Source organism: Silene latifolia, chromosome 5 (genome assembly GCF_048544455.1).
Source record: "Silene latifolia isolate original U9 population chromosome 5, ASM4854445v1, whole genome shotgun sequence".
Classification (NCBI taxonomy): Eukaryota; Viridiplantae; Streptophyta; class Magnoliopsida; order Caryophyllales; family Caryophyllaceae; genus Silene; species Silene latifolia.
Window position 1 is genome coordinate 3,616,230 of NC_133530.1, and position 16,929 is coordinate 3,633,158.

The 16,929-nt window shown below is 41.2% G+C and overlaps 2 protein-coding genes across 2 annotated transcripts in view; both read left to right on the plus strand.

Annotated features, from left to right (window-relative positions):
• The first annotated feature begins 10,236 nt into the window (after positions 1 to 10,236).
• Positions 10,237 to 15,670, plus strand: LOC141656446 (cyclic nucleotide-gated ion channel 4). Its single transcript, XM_074463331.1, has 7 exons — positions 10,237 to 10,963; positions 13,196 to 13,411; positions 13,585 to 13,898; positions 14,240 to 14,348; positions 14,437 to 14,673; positions 14,771 to 14,857; positions 14,972 to 15,670. Exons 1-7 carry the CDS (start codon positions 10,340 to 10,342, stop codon positions 15,485 to 15,487), a joined length of 2,103 nt encoding a protein of 700 aa, XP_074319432.1. The 5' UTR covers positions 10,237 to 10,339; the 3' UTR covers positions 15,488 to 15,670.
• Positions 15,671 to 16,552: 882 nt separating this feature from the next.
• Positions 16,553 to 16,929, plus strand: part of LOC141655807 (uncharacterized) — a gene marked incomplete in the record, with an annotated part of 2,212 nt that continues 1,835 nt past the window's right edge. Inside the window, 1 exon segment of the mRNA XM_074462850.1 lies at positions 16,553 to 16,929. Coding sequence (XP_074318951.1) covers positions 16,611 to 16,929 — 319 coding nt within the window.

A 16,929-nucleotide genomic window follows, 5' to 3' on the forward strand; every position in this document is an offset into this window, starting at 1 on the left:
GCCGCCGTGATCATCGGGAAGAAGACAAACAAGAACACCCAATCTACTTTGTCGCCCATACACTGTTGCCCGCCGAGAGAAATTACCCGCTAATCGAAAAAGCGACCTTCGCGTAAATCGTCGTTGCCACAAGGAAGTTAAAACCCTACTTCGACGCACACCCCGTGACGGTCCTAACCGATCAGCCGTTGGAGAAAGCTTTGGAAAAATTCGAACAATCCGGCAGGCTCATCAAATGGGCAGTGGAACTCTCTGGTTTCGGCATTCAATACAAACCAAGGCCTTCGATAAAGGGGCAAGCACTTGCAGATTTCTGGCCGAGTGCACGTATCGGGAAGTGCCAAACCCAGGCATATGGGAAGTCTACACCGACGGCTCCTCCACGACGAACAGCTCGGGAGCCGGCATCCTTATCATCAGCCCAAACGGGGACGAGTTCGAGTACGCTTTGAAATTCACCTTCTCGGCATCGAACAATGAATCCGAATACGAGGCGGTGATAACCGGAGTCGAGCTAGCTAGGGTCTGCCGGAGCGAACACATTGTGTTGAAGACAGACTCACCTGTTGGTTACTAACCAAATCGAGGGGAGTTTGAGGCTCGAGACGACGGAATGGTAAGGTACCTAGAGAGGGTAAAAGCCGACATAGCAAAGTTGAAATCTTTCCAAATCCATTGCGTTCCCAGATCCGAGAACAACCGGGCCGACGCTCTCTCCAAACCGCCACTCAACCATCAAGAATGTCACCCAACGTGCTAGTAGATATCGGGAATGCGAAAAGCATCACCGAGACCGTCGGCATGGTGGGTAACATAGAGACCGAGACAATGTGGATGACTCCGATAATGAAATACAAACTTACGGGTGAATTACGGGAGGGCCGCAATCCCTCGGCCAAAATAAAAAGGATCGCCGCCAGGTACTTGGTGTTCGAAGGGGAGCGTACGGAAGATCCGTAATAAGACCACTCGAAGTGTGTCGGTCCAGCCGACGCAGAATCGAGCATCGACAGAGATTCACGAAGGCATCTGTGGACATCACATGGGGGCAAGAACACTAGCCCACAAAGCTCTCCGAGCCGGCTACTTCTGGCCCACCATGCTTCAAGATTCCAGAACAAAGACCAAGAAGTGCACGAACATCGTCGATGCATGCCCGGTGATACACGCTCCCTCCGGGGACCTACAACCGGTGCTTAGTCCCCTTCCTTTCGCACAGTGGGGGATGGACATGCTAGGGCCGTTCCCAACGGCCTCCGGAGGAAGGAAGTTCTTAATCGTCGCCGTCGATTACTTCACCAAATGGGTTGAAGCCGTAGCGCACCGGCGAAGACCACCAGCGGCCGTCGAAAGGTGATGCGGGAAAATGTTATAACTCGCCGGATTACCCCAAGTTATGGTATTTGACCACGGCCGAGAGTTTTGGAGCGACGATAATGAATCGGTTAGAAGAGCTTGGCATCAAGTTTGCGTACTCCTCCGTCCCGCCACCCACGAGCAACGCAAAGGCGGAGGCGCCAACAAAACAATCCTCAACGGTTTGAAGAAGACAGTTGAAGACCTTAAGGGAAGGTGGGCGGATGAACTACCCGGCGTCCTGTGGTCCCTTCGGACCACGGAGAAAGAAGCAACGGGTACACCCCTTCCACCTAGTCTACGGTTCCGGCGAGTCCTACCAATTGAAGCGGCGGTGCCAACGTTGAGACGGCTACCTTCAACCCGGTTGAAAACGAGGAAGGCCCGAGAGCCTCCCTAGACTGGTCGAAGAAAGCCGAAATACCGCACGCCTCAACTTGGCCGTATACCAAAACCGGATGAAAAGAGCCTACAACCGCAGGGTCCACAAAAGGGACTTAAAAGTGGGAGACCTAGTCCTAAGGAAGTCTACCGCCACCAACAAAGGAAATGTTCATGGTAAACCGACGCCAACCGGGAGGGTCCTACAAAGTGGTCGAAGAGATGAGGCCGGTACATACCGGCCGACGAGACATGAGAGGCGTGCCTTTGATGAGCCATTGGAACACCGATAACTTGAGAAAATACTTTGTATAGCGGCGGAGGTGTCCAAACCCATTGTGGACACCCCAACGCACGATCATGAACAAATAAATCGCCCAAGTTTCCCGTCAAAGTGTTTGTCCCCTCCACAAATTGCCACCAGGCAGGAACTCAAAGAGAAGAATCGCTATCGAAGCCGCAACCCCGATTACCTCGGTCAAAACCGAGAGCGACGGGGAACACGCCGGTCGATACGCTAAAACAAACGTATACTCGCCGCAATTGAGACGCCAATCTAAGCGGTCAATATGCTACACGATTATTTAACGCTTATCGAGCCGCAACCCCGATTACCTCGGTCAAAACCGAGAGCGACGGGGAACACGCCGGTCGATACGCTAAAAAAGAAACGTATACTCAGTGCAATTGAGACGCCAATCTAGCGGTCAATATGCCTACACGATTCTTAACGCTATCGGCCGCAACCTCGATTACCTCGGTCAAAACCGAGAGCGACGGGAACACGGTCGATACGCTAAAAAGTAAACGTATACTCAGCGCAATTGAGACGCCAATCTAAGCGGTCAATATGCCTACATTAGATTATTTAACGCTATCGGCCGCAACCCCGATTACCTGGCGGTCAAAACCGAGAGCGACGGGGAACACGCCGGTCGATACGCTAAAACAGAAACGTATACTCAGCGCAATTAAGACGCCAATCTAAGCGGTCAATATGCCTACACAGTTACGAACGCTATCGAAGCCGCAACCCCGATTACCTCGGTCAAAACCGAGAGCGACGGGGAACACGCCGGTCGATACGCTAAAACAGAAACGTATACTCAGCGCAATTGAGACGCCAATCTAAGCGGTCAATATGCCTACACAGTTACGAACGCTATCGAAGCCGCAACCCCGATTACCTCGGCCAAAGCCGAGAGCGACGGGGAACACGTCGGCCGATACGCTAAAGAAGAAACGTATACTCAGTGCAATTGAGACACCAATCTGGCGGTCAATATGCCTACAGTTACGAACGCTAAAGACGTTAAACACAGTTGAGACATGCATTCAAGCTGCCTCGGTCATGCCGAGTGTAAAAACGAAGGCACTCAATTAATAACGCAAAGAGACAAACGAGGAATCGTGATCAAAGCCCCGGCAAAGCCAAAGGCCGATAAGATAAATTTATTAAAAATGATTGCAAGGAGAGTATAAACGACGGCCGTCCCCATAAGGATAGCCTAAACTCTACCTACCAGAGCTTTACAAAAAGCGAGGAAACAAAAAAAACAAAAGGTTACAGACTTGGGATTTGAAGCGCCAAAAGGATGGCAGGGAGAGAAGGCTCAATAATTGGCCCCCGAACAGCTAAAGCTATCCGAGACGCCGGGTGAGTCTGGTGACGACCGCCCGTCTCCCTATGCTCGTTTCGCCCTCCGTCGCAGCAACAAAGACATCTTCGGTGGCCGGCTTTGAGGAAGGTCGAACATCTTCAAGCAACTTGACCTCTCACCCTCCTTCACTTTCGCATCATGGGCCGCCTTGGCCTCGGCCTATCCGAGCCGCCTTCACGCCTCTCGCCTTCTCTGCAGCCGCCGCCTCCTCAAAGATCGCCCATCTCGTCCGTAAGTTGTTCAAATTTATCCCACGAAAGAGCCCTCGGGGACGAGTCTTCTTATTGCCTCCCGGCCGCCTCCTCGGCCGGTCCCGGAATGGGCGCACATTTTAGGGAGAAGAACATCTTGAAGCATTTCGATATCCTTCTCCTTTTGATCGAGGGGCACTGCGCGTCCCTGAGCGCCTCGGCCTGGTTGTGGAACAGATCCTTCCACTTTTCTCCCTTGGCAGCCACGGCGTCATAAGCATCCTTGTACTTGTCCCGCTCTCCCATCATCCTGGCAGTGGCGGCATCAGCTTCCTCCACCTTGGCCCTCTCGGCCCCTAGCAGCTTATCAATCTCCCCCACACGCGGTGGCAAAGCAAAGAGATCTGTTTAGCCTCCGCGGCTTCCCCCTTTGCGGCGAGAGAGATCGAGTTTAAGCTTTGCGATCGGCGGCGCAGCTTGGCCCATGGTTTTCTCCTGCTCCAAGATGTAGGAGCCGGCTTGTTGGGTCCACTTGGCCATCCTCTTATAACATTTCACACCCTCTGCCACAAGCTCGGAGGGAGAAATCTTCTGAGCCGAGGAGTCAACGACGATGTTTCTGTCACCCGCCTTCTCAACAACCTTCTCAGGCTGTTTCCCTAATTGCCGTTCATTGAGAACGGAACGCTTGCGCCGAAGGAGGATCTACAAAAATTCACACAAAGCATCCATGTCACCATGCATTGACACATCGTAAAGCCGGTCATCCGGGATGTCCAACGAACCAGCCTAAATCCGAACCACAAGTTAGATCCGTACCAGTCACCGGACCCTCTTGGTTCGAGGGCCGGTGAGTCGGTCTTCTCCCGGCAGCGTTGGAAGCAGACGGAGGATCTTTTCTCTTCTTCGGAGAAAAGCCCTTAGCAAATGATCACCGACCCGTCAACGATTTCGACGACCTCCACAGCTCCCGAACCACGAGGGTCGAAGAGGAGCGGCATGACGCCGCCGCCGGCTTGACGCCGACTTCTTTGATCTCTTCAAGACGCCACCAAGAACCCGTGCTTGAGCCGTCTCCGATCCAACGCCCTCGTCTGTTTGTCCATGAGTTCGTTAGGGGACAGTCGGCGATCACGCGTCTTCACCGTAGGATGACGGATGAGAACCTTCCGTCCTTATCAAGCCCGAGCCTCTCCAAGTCTTTTTCTCAGACAGATCCCGACCAAACCGATCTCCGCAAGGGATCAAACAAGAGTTACATAAAGGAAGTAAGAAAGCTCCAAACAGGAACATAACAAGCAAAGGTGGGCCTCACACCGACCCTACTCACCACGGCTGAGGGCCGGTATGAGGCCGACGCGGCATAGCAGCTCGTCCTGAAGAATAATCTGAGTTGGGGGCAACCATCCCTTCTCAAAGATCAACAAAACCGCATTGCCCGCCTCTCATCCGCGCAGTAAGAGGGACCAACGAAGCGTCCATCTTGACCTTGCTACCCCGGGAGATATATTTCTCATACTCTTCCCGGGTCTCACACCGCAAGTGAACGGGACTCTGGAAAGACCGAGGCAATGGGTAGTCCTCCGGCACTTGGACGTACACCCATCGCTCCTGCCAGTCTTTGCAGGAAGTAAGCTTGTTTACGGAGACATATCCTGGCTCCGTCTGCACGCTGTACCACCCCACCTTTCGGGCGATTGACGGCCGAAGACTTTGAAGTCGGCGGAATAAGTTGACCGTAGGGACCTCCCCTTTAAAGAGACAGCCACACAAAGCCGATTATCGTCCTCATGGCCAACGGATGCAGTTGGGCCACGGCAAGGTTCATAGCTTTGATGATGGCCATGACGTGTTCGTTCAAAGGAAACCGGAGCCCATACTCCAAATGCCTGATGTACACGCCGATATGGCCCGGGGGAGGGCAACAGACCACCTGACCCTCCTCAGGGATAACAATTTTATACCCCTCACCGAAGGAGAAATGATCTCCGAAAAGAGTCCCTCCGGAACTGCTTGCGAATTTGTTTGTCCAGACACGGTCGAGGCCCTCCGGGATGGTCGCCCTCTCACCATCAACAGGAGCCCTCTCACCATCATCATCAGCATCATCCTCATCCTCCCCTTCCTCCGGAATGGACAGGCCAACTACGGGAGAAGGAGACCTAGGGCCCCCAAACCTTAGCGGGATGGCATCTAGTATCCCCTCCTCGTCAAGACGCGACGGGGAACCCCCCGGCGCAGAAGTGCTAGTCCCGGCATCAGCAGAAGACATGTTCACAACAAATTACTAGCAAGACAAAAGAAAAATTCGTTTGTTTACCTTAAAAGAAAAAAACACTCGCCGGATCAAAGACTCTGAAGATTGGAAGAAAAGGAAGCCCTTGAAAGTTTAGAAAGATGAAGATTTTGGGAAAAATTTGAGAAAACGAAATTGGTGGCCAAAATCACGGAAAAACTGCCCTATTTATAGGGAAAAAGCCCATGAAGAAGGACCAATCGAGCACGACCCATGAAGCGACAACCAATCGGCGAGCGGACACGTGTCGAGCATGCAACCACGGAATGTCAATCGTCGCAACAGTTAAACGTCAATCAATGCAAATGGTGACCAAGCGTCTTCAACACGCCCATTCACATCTCTTCGACTATTCATCTTCCTCAACAAATTCCTAGGTATCTAGTCTCCGCCGGCCACCTGATCAACCAAGCTAGGAAGCACCGGCCGGGGGCAATCAAAATCAGCCGGAACTCTCAGCCCTGGTCTCGGCCAGCGTCATGTTTCTTTTCCACATCGGATGCCCTTTACGCATCCATGCGGAGGGGGGATATGGTATATGGAAGCCGATGCACAAGAAGAAGCCGATACACAAAAATTTGTGAAAATTACTTGTGCAGAATATATGCTCAACATACATCGGAGCCCATACCACGGCATAGACTACGCTGGGGGCAAATTGATGGGGCATATTCTGCACCGTTGACCAAGTCAACACACTGAGCAAGGTCGAGACATCCACAAAGAAAGTCAACATATCGATGACCTAGCCGACGCAATCCATCACTGTCACTCGGGTCCCTACGCACCTAGCCAGCCGGGAGACATACCCGCGTACTCATATCCAAGACCCGTCGGCCGGCCTGCCATAGGTCCATCGGCCGAGGGTAGAACAGTCTTTCCACCTGCTAGCCACTTGGCCACTTGGCCACTACGTGACAAAAGGTGAAAGTCTATAAATACTCCTCAACCTTCATTGAGGAAAAGATCCCATCCCACAACTCAACCTAAATACACTATTCATCTGGTAATATCCTCTTTATCTCTCTACAATACATACCTAGCCAAGTTACACAACTTAATCCTTTAAGTTTACTAACTTTAGCGTCGGAGTGAGTACGCTTGGCACAAAGCCAAGCCCTCAGTTCGTTCAGTGTTGCAGGAGAAGCCGAGAGGCACAATAGAGGCAAGAAGGGTTCAACTCAAGACATTATTCTACAAGCCACGGGTGGTAACGATACTTGCTCTGGAATTACACCCGGAACAAAAATATTCATCGAAAAATATTCATACCGTCCTAAATACATACCCGTGTAATTTTGCACGGGTTTAAAACTAGTATAGTTTAAATTTGAAGGATAATGTAAAAATTTGAAAATTTTCATCTTGTTGGTATTAGTTTAACTCCAAGTTAATTAAGATTGACTTAGTTTTAGGGTTCACAAAAAATTTCAATGAGGCAAACAAAAAATGTCATAAGAAAACACTAAATTTTTTATTAAAAAAATTAACAATCTTCTCTTTGAGCGATATAATAAACTACCTACAAAACTTCTAAATCACATCTCTGTCTTTGTGCCAAATTCGGAGGAATGCCGTCTTATATTATAGGAAATTCGGAACAACTCAGACACTAAAATTAAGGTCGAATTGTTCTATTAGAAAAACGATGTCGATTCAGTGTAATGCTATTATTGTCAATTCCATTCGTGCATATTCAATTTCTAACCATTTTTTCAAGAAAAAATTAATTATAAGTATATATTCAATTCAATCATCATTACATAGTTGTGTTCCTCCAAGCTCCTAGGTAAGAACTTGCTAGGTCAATTACTCTCATATTTAAGGGCATAATCAAATCACTCTCAATGCATCCATGTGTATTAACTAGTTTTGTATTTTTATGCTACTTTAATTAAAAAAGCCCTAGTATATCCCCTACCTATACAAATAAGATCAAGTAGGTTAAAAAAAGTGTATATATAGAACATTGATGAAGAAGATGGTATGTAGATGATGCCAAGATAAAATTGCACCTTCCTATATTGTCTTTTGTACTATAAGAAGAAGGCAATTCCAACTTTTCGCCTAACGCCATTGATCTTGTAATTCGAGCGTCACAAACTAACGAGTATCCCTACCGACAGTTGAGATAATGTTTTTCAGGCTGCTAAGAGGCAACTCAATAGGTAGAGTTCTTTTAAGTTTGGTTTGCTCATTTGCAAGAGATTAGAATTGGACTCTGATTAATTATTTAAGAGATAAAAACTTTTATCATTCACAGCAACCGACTTTGGTAGGGTCGGAAACTAATGATGGAGGAATAATACATCAACTAGTAGAGTATTTATTACTCATGTCACGGATCCGTACATCAAGTGGCATCAACATCACAATGTTGAAGTCGTTTTGATTCTTTTCTTATTTAATGTAATCTTGTTATTCTTCTCAACTTATATTTTATGTAAGTGTGATGTGTACGTACACCTATGTTTGATGTGTACATCAATGGTCATACGTAAATGACATGGAGTGTATACATGGTGCATGATAACAATTAGAGTGAAGCTTCACAATGATATATGAGTTTAATTATAGGATACATCTTGTTCAAGACAGGGTATTCGTTTTGTTTATAAGAAGGATCCAAACACTAGTATATGGCCTGGAAAATTTTGAAATTTTTTAAACAACTTATCATTTTATTTTGTATACATACAACCCGTCTTAAACAAGAATTGCGATAATTGTATATATTGCCTGAATTGCATTTATAAGATTATATTAGGGAACTAAGTAGTAACTCGAAAATATACGCAAGCAACTTGAATCGAGTTGATCAAAAGTTAATCAAATTTACAATATACACCCAAGAAAATTCAATCCAAACAAATCTAAAACGATTCAGTCAGAACTTATTATCAGAATTTGTGGTCTAAGGCTCGAATCCTATATCAATCAATTTTTATTTCAAAGAAAAAAAAAGAAATTATTAGACTTGAATCAAAAGAGTTCATTTTCTCATATATATATATATATATATATATATATATATATATATATATATATATATATATATATATATATATATATATATATATATATACAACTTAGTTTTGAAATATATGAGTTGAATTCCCAATTGATATAATAACAAAGTATAAATATCATTATACATGTGATGAAAAATATTGCTTCGTATGAATGTTGACACATTTTATTCGTACCTAATTACATTTTATTCGAGTTAAAATGTAATTAGGTACGAATAAAACCCAATAATACGTACCTCACACGATCCCACGACATTAACCAGACTCAAACCATACCCTAACCGAAAATAATAATACCCAATATATATATGGTGGTCAATCAAAATGAAATAACCTCTTTTGGATGCATGCCTTGACTCTTATTATTTTTTTCCATTTTTTGCTATCACATACACCTTACTTTCCAGCTATATTGTGTATCTAAACATTAGAGACTCAAGAATCTACCATTTTATCATTCTTAGAAGAAAATTATCAAACAAATTAAACCGAGTTCATGTGCTTTATGATCTTGCACTCAATTACTTGCCATAAATAAAACACTAATAAAATCGCCCTGGTGCAAAACCATAAGTAGTGTAATATGTTGCTGATGTGATTCGAAACCAGGTTATGAATATCATCCCTAATAAGTAATAACTTTATCCGCACTTTATCCGCTAATTAAACTAGCTGAAAATCTGAAATGTACATATTTTTTTTTTCAAGGTACAAAACTATAAACTAAGATCTCGTAAATTAAAGGGTAGATCACGAATTCAAATCCTCCCATTGTATAATTTTAAAGTAACAAATCACAATATTTTTTTGACAAACCTAACGGCTTCATTCTCTTCTACATTTGTCTTATTGCATGAAAAGCTAAACGTACCTCAAATCCTCAATTAGGACATTAGGTGATTCTGTCTTCACTGCTCCCACAGTCCCACACACGTAGTATCCGTCATAGTAGAGTAACAACAACTTACGTAACGCAGAATCGACTGTCGGGTGATACAGAATTTCAGTATTATTCGAATTAAAATTAAATAAATCGTCTTTTATATTAATCCGTAAATATTATAAATATTAATCGCATATATCGACTCAAATTGTAATAATTTTTTTTGCTAAGTTTAAAAATCGAACAATTATACTGAATCGATTGAACTGAACTAAAAATAATAATTGGACAATTCCGGTAAATAAAAGGGAATACTATGCATGTATACTTGTAAAAATTTGAAACATAAGTCCAAGTTATCGAGTGGATCATATGCATGTGGGCACAATAGTAATTTGGACATATTTGTCTACATGTTATATTTCTCTATCTCCTTATTCTTCAAGCTAAGGCTCTAGCTTATAATCATTAAACCCTTTCCACCTTTCATTATACCTCAATTCCAACGTTCGAATACATCACAAATTAAATTAATAATCATGGCAGGAAATACCCAAGAAATCTTACTAGTCCCGCGTCAATCACACGAGACTAGATTTATTGATTCTGATGAGGAGGAAGAAGAAGAAGAAGATGATGAGTATATCATGGAATTAGAAGAAAAAGAAAACCAACAAGAGGGTAATAATGAAGGTACAACTTCTTCGAGTTCATGTTTTGGGATTCTCCACAGTTTATGTGGAGAATCCCAAAAAACTAATAGAGGACGAGGAGGAATAGCTATGCTAGTTCTCGGGGGAGTATTAGACCCGAGAGCAGAATGGGTGCAAGAGTGGAATAGAATATTCCTCCTCGTCTGTGTCACAGGATTATTTGTGGACCCTCTTTTTTTCTACGCGCTCTCAATTAGTGACGCGTACCTTTGTTTATTTATCGATGGGTGGTTTGCTATCACGGTGACCGCCCTCCGGTGCATGACCGATATGTTGCACGTATGGAACATGTGGCTTCAACTTAAGATGGCTAAACACTCATATATGGTTGATGAAGAACGTAACCGTGATTCAATTGGTTCTAAGAGTCCTCGTTTGGTTGCTCTTAGATACTTGAAGGCTAGAAAAGGGTTTTTCTTTGACCTATTTGTTATCCTTCCTCTACCTCAGGTACGCCAAACGCCAACTAATTTAGTGTGAGACGCTTTTTCAGAAGACTTATTTTAGGCAAATTAATACTTTTCCATGTTAATACTATCTTTCATTTTCACAATTGGTTCATTAATCCAAATTCTTGATAACACAATGCTAAATACATTTTGGAGACACTTAATTTTACATGCATTTGACATTATTAGTGATTTAGTACACTCATCAATGGCAAACATGAGGGTCAAAAGAAAATTAATGAAAATTGTTTAATTCATAAAATAATACAAATTGTTTAAATTTGTGTATATATAACATGATGAATTCCTTGAATTGTTTGATTTTATCATTAATTAGGAGTTATAGATGTTAAACCTAATACTTTGTACTAAAACGGGTGTGGATCGCATCCATAAAGAAGGAAGAGACAATTTAATTCATAAATTCTCTTCTCATTTTATCAATATGGAAAACTCACATTAAGATAAACTATAATAAGAAGTCAATTCGATCACAACATGTATGATTTGATTATTTTTTTCTAAATAGTTTTGTAAATTTCTTATTGATATTATTGTAAGGTTTGTAATTCTATGTAACATTTAATTTTTTAAGATTATGAACATTTATGAATTATGAGCTAAATCTACCTATTTAAACTTTTAGAAATGAACCCTTTTCTGGTCATATAATAACTAGCTTTTGTAGCATTGATGATTTTATGGTAGATCATCATAGATAGGATATCCTTATCTCAGATTATCTAATTTGTCCCAATTGAAAATTGATTATGTTAGGTACCTGGATGCAAAGTGACATAAATGTAGGTACCTTCTGACTAAAAACCCTAAAATAAGACTTAGCAAAACAAATTTGAACCCAAATAAGATGATCTGAAATTTCGGAATTGATACCCGATTGAAGACTTGAAAAGAGAAACTCAAATTGTACCCAAACAACGATTGCAATTATTTTTTAACATACCAAAAAGAACTCGATTGAACATAAACGACCTAAGACTTTAACTGAATCGAACAAATAAAGCTGAACTAAATATAATCTAAATTAAACTAATATTTGATGAGACTGAATTAATTTATTCACTCTACGTACCAAGTTATTTTTGCTAAAAGATTTAGTATTGTAAAGAAGTTCTTTCAAATATTTGATAGAACATAAAAGTTACCAATTATTGTGTAAAACGGTCTTATATCGAGAGACGGTACTTTTATATATAAAAATAATCATTTATTAATGTTAATAAATAAGTGTTTACTAATAAAAGACGGTCTCTGTTAGGATTATAATGTATCGGCCCATAGTAGCCCAATTATGTAACTATATAACCGATGGTTGAATTAATAATAACATAAGATTTCCCCTCATATCGTCTAACAGTCTCACTCTGTAAGACGGTCTTAAAATTCGTTGACCACTTCCCATCATAGAATAAAAGTGTACTTGATTTAAAGAGTGCACATTAATTATGTAAAGGGAGATTGTAGTATATTATGGAGATGTAGGCATGTAGCCAATTTATGGAAAATGAAAACAATTAATGTGGTAGGGGTTATTTGTACGCATGCATATATAGAGAAGAGACGGACACTTGCATGTCGTAAAACTTGTTTTATATGCATGCAAGCAATTTAACTTCTTACAAAATTGCTGTTTCAAATTTAGAGAAACACGTGAATTCTTTATGTCTTTTAATTACTTTCTTCATGCAAAATGTCAGAAATTCTCTAGTTAGACAAGAATTTTTTTAGCCGTTTCAATTTTGATGATTACTTTTCACTATTTTGGGGAACTATAAAGTTATAAGAGTACAAAGGTTGGTCACATGAATCGAATATATCTTCGCCCATAACCTCTCTATCCTGATCATTTATTTACCTTCATTTAAAATATACGGAGTTAAAGGTAAATAAATAATTGAATCGAAGATACTATATAGATTATTTAGTTTAAAGATTAAGGGTACCATAAAAATAAGTTAAAATCAACTTTTGAACAATTCTAGTATGAAATATGAATCATAGTGCATGGCGAGTTTTTATTCACTTTGAACGCGGTTTTCTTAATATGATCTATAAAAAAACGTAGTTTAAACCGCTGAATAAGATGGGTCGTTACTATTGAAATTCAGTATCACTCGATTACATATTGATGTCTTATTATCTCATTTAATTTTACAAATGTCGGATTAAATGAAATGTAATTAATTAAAACTAACCTTATTATGGAATGCAGTTAGTGTTATGGGTGGTGATACCATATCTATTAAGGAAAGGATTTACAAATGCAGTGATGACAGTATTCTTGTTCATGTTTCTATTCCAATACCTCCCAAAGATCTACCACTCTGTCTGCCTTCTCCGTCGCATGCAAAAGTTCTCCGGCTATGTCTTTGGTACCGTATGGTGGGGTTTCGCCCTCAATGTCATCGTCTACTTCGTCGCTTCCCATGTAAGTCTCATACCCACCCATCAACTCATGAGTTATTAACATGAAGAGACTGTTCCTAGCAGATATTGACTAAGTCAAACTTTGGTCAAACCTTGACCAAACATAGTTGTTTAAAAGGGTTCTTAACAGATTTAAGCCATATTCTAACACTTACGTCTGAATGTGTATTTCAGGCGGCCGGGGCATGTTGGTACTTGTTAGGGATACAAAGGGCAACAAAATGTCTAAGAGAACAATGCAATGAGATGCAAGGTTGCAACACAAAGCTATTAGCTTCTCAACAACCTATTTTCTATGGTACATATACTTTGGTTAATGATCATGCTCGACTTCTTTGGGCATCTAATAGAGCTGTAAGAACCAAGTGTTTGGAGAGTTATAACAACTATGAATATGGTGCTTACAAATGGGTTGTTTACCTTGTCACCAACAACAATCGATTCGAGAAGATCCTTATGCCCATTTTTTGGGGACTCATGACATTGAGGTACTTCTTCTTATTGCTCTATGTAAACCTAGCAAAACTGATCTGACTCGAAACTTAAATCAGGCGTGGCCATGCTTAGTTAGACTTAATGTTGACCATAATTCGTATGATTAAATTGACTCAAAACAACCTACGTAACAAATGTGATGAAATATAAATAAATTGACCTGAAATGATCTGACTCAAGCCTAAAATGATTTCACATGAATGAAAGTGATCCAATAATGTCACATCGGAGACGTATCCAACCTAAACTGGACCCGAATGCCGTGTTTGTTAGGTGTAGGCCTATTGTGAACTCATATCTTCAAATAAATTTACTGGGATTTTTTTTACTGCAGTACATTTGGAAACTTAGAGAGCACAGCAGAGTGGCTAGAATCATTCTTTGTAATAATTGTATTAACTAGTGGGCTACTACTAGTTACTATGCTCATTGGTAACATCAAGGTAAATCTAATATTTTTCCGTCTCAATTATTTGTTTACCTTTTATATTCATTTAAATTAATAAATGAAACGAAAAAAAAAAAACCCAGGTATTTTTGCATGCAACAACATCAAAGAAGCAAGCAATGCAATTGAGAATGAGAAACATAGAGTGGTGGATGAGTAAAAGAAAACTGCCTATTAATTTGAAGCAACGGGTCCGAAACTATGAATGGCAACGTTGGGCCGCTATGCGTGGGGTGGATGAGTGTGAAATGATTCGTAACCTCCCAGAAGGTCTAAGGAGAGACATCAAGTACCATCTTTGTCTAGACTTGGTTAAGCAGGTAACAAGCACGTCAAATTTTACTAGATAAAGTCGATCAAGTCAGGACGACTTTATCTTCCGATTTTAATGAATTTGAATGATTTTTGTATGTTTAGGTGCCGTTGTTCCAGTACATGGATGATTTAGTTTTAGAGAACATATGTGATCGGGTCAAGTCCCTCATATTCACCAAGGGAGAAACGGTATACATCTGATCTGACCCTTTTACCCTGTCGTTTAATTTAATTCAAATGACCTAGCCTGTAGGCTGTATATATAATATATCCGTCTTAAAAGAGACTAATTGGTTGTTTCAGATCACGAAAGAGGGCGACCCAGTTCAAAGAATGCTCTTTGTAGTAAGAGGACATCTACAAAGCAGTCAATTCCTACGAGACGGAGTGAAAAGTTGTTGTATGTTAGGCCCGGGTAACTTCAGCGGAGACGAGCTACTATCATGGTGTTTACGTAGACCATTCATCGAACGATTACCACCCTCATCCTCGACTCTAGTCACCCTCGAAACCACAGAGGCATTTGGACTAGAGGCAGAGGATGTTAAGTATGTCACCCAGCATTTCCGGTATACTTTTGTGAATGAAAAGATAAAGAGGAGTGCCAGGTACTATTCTCCTGGCTGGAGGACTTGGGCAGCTGTGGCGATTCAGTTGGCTTGGAGACGGTACAAGCATCGGCTCACGCTTACTTCTTTGTCGTTTATTCGGCCTAGAAGACCTTTGTCTAGGAGTTCTTCTCTTGGTGAAGATAGACTTAGGTTATATACTGCTCTTTTGACATCTCCTAAGCCAAATCAGGATGATTTTGAGTTTTAAGCTTATTTTATCAGTGACGGAGTCAGGATTTTCGGTCAGGTGCGTGGAAAAATGTAAGAGTAACAATGTAAATGATATATAGTCCATTTTACTTTACCTATCCGTTACTCTGAATTTGTAAGGATGAAACCTATAGCATTTGATCACCGCAAAATAAAATCTAATTATTCCGATGAATTAGACGAGATATAGAGAAGATCCTAATTACACAAATCTAGTCTTTTACTTAAATCATAACACTAATTATGTTTAAAAAAATATAATAAATATTTCAGTAGTTCTAACCATGACAACCGACGTGTCACCCACATTGTAGTGTCGGCAAATGACTGGTTACCAACACCACCTAATCAATTTTTTTAGCATTTGGGATTAAGATTTAGATCTTGCTTTACTTAATGATTAACTTACTAATTTAGAACCTAAATTAAAATCAAAACAATAGTAATAAATAAAAATAAATATGGTATGCCTTATAGTAAAACAAAGTCGGATATATACAATTATGAGCACATTAGATCAAATAATAAGGATGGTTCTAACAACCCGGGGTTTCAGATTCCAGCCCTAGAAATACAGCAGTGCCTTAACAATTTACATAGTATTGACAACTCGAAGACATTGTATCTAAATAAGTTGTCATTACCAATTGCAAATCAATCAACGGAAACTGAGACAACATCAGATATGACGAGCCTTGGTATCACCCTCTCACATACAACATGTAGGGTTATTAAAACATAACAAGAAGATATAACCGAGCCTAAGTTGCACCAGGTGACGCCAAATCATTGTCCTTAATCAAAACTATAAAGTTTGATTCTTTTGAATTTTATATACCATATGAATAATATATGATCTAGCATTCTAGCCCATTTCATATTGCCACCTTTTCTTCCCCCTCCTTTATCTCCCTTCCACAAACCAACAACTACAAAATCTTCTTTCCAAGCATTCCATCAAATTTTTTTTTTTTTTTTTTTTTTTTTTCAAATTTCTCCACAAAAAACACCCAATATAACCTTGATCATCAAACAACCCTACAAACCTACGTACGCATCGCCTCGTTAGGCCATAACGAGGTCGTCCTCGTCCCGGTCGCAATGGCTCCGAAAATAATGTCATGTTTCGGCAAAAAACAATGCACCAAACACCAAAAAAACAACACCGCCACGACATCGATCGCGGACGAAGAGTCGTGGGTGATAAAAAAGGTGCAATTTTGGTAGAGTTATTTGCATCACAAGGGTGTAAAACATCACCAGAAGCGGAGCTGTTAATATCAAGATTGGGCCGTGGGGATTTTAATTTGGGCCAGCCCATAATAATTTTGGGCTTTCATGTTGATTATTGGGATTATATGGGTTGGAAGGATCCATTCGGGTCAAGTCAATGGACCGTCCGACAAAAGGATTATGTGGAGTCTCTTAAGTTAGATACCA

Coding starts and splice junctions, on each gene's coding strand:
- LOC141656446 (XM_074463331.1), top strand. CDS start 10,340: ATGGCAGGAAATACCCAAGAAATCTTACTAGTCCCGCGTCAATCACAC. Junction 14,349..14,436: donor TGCTCATTGGTAACATCAAG/GTAAATCTAATA, acceptor AAAAAAACCCAG/GTATTTTTGCATGCAACAAC. Junction 14,858..14,971: donor TATTCACCAAGGGAGAAACG/GTATACATCTGA, acceptor TGGTTGTTTCAG/ATCACGAAAGAGGGCGACCC.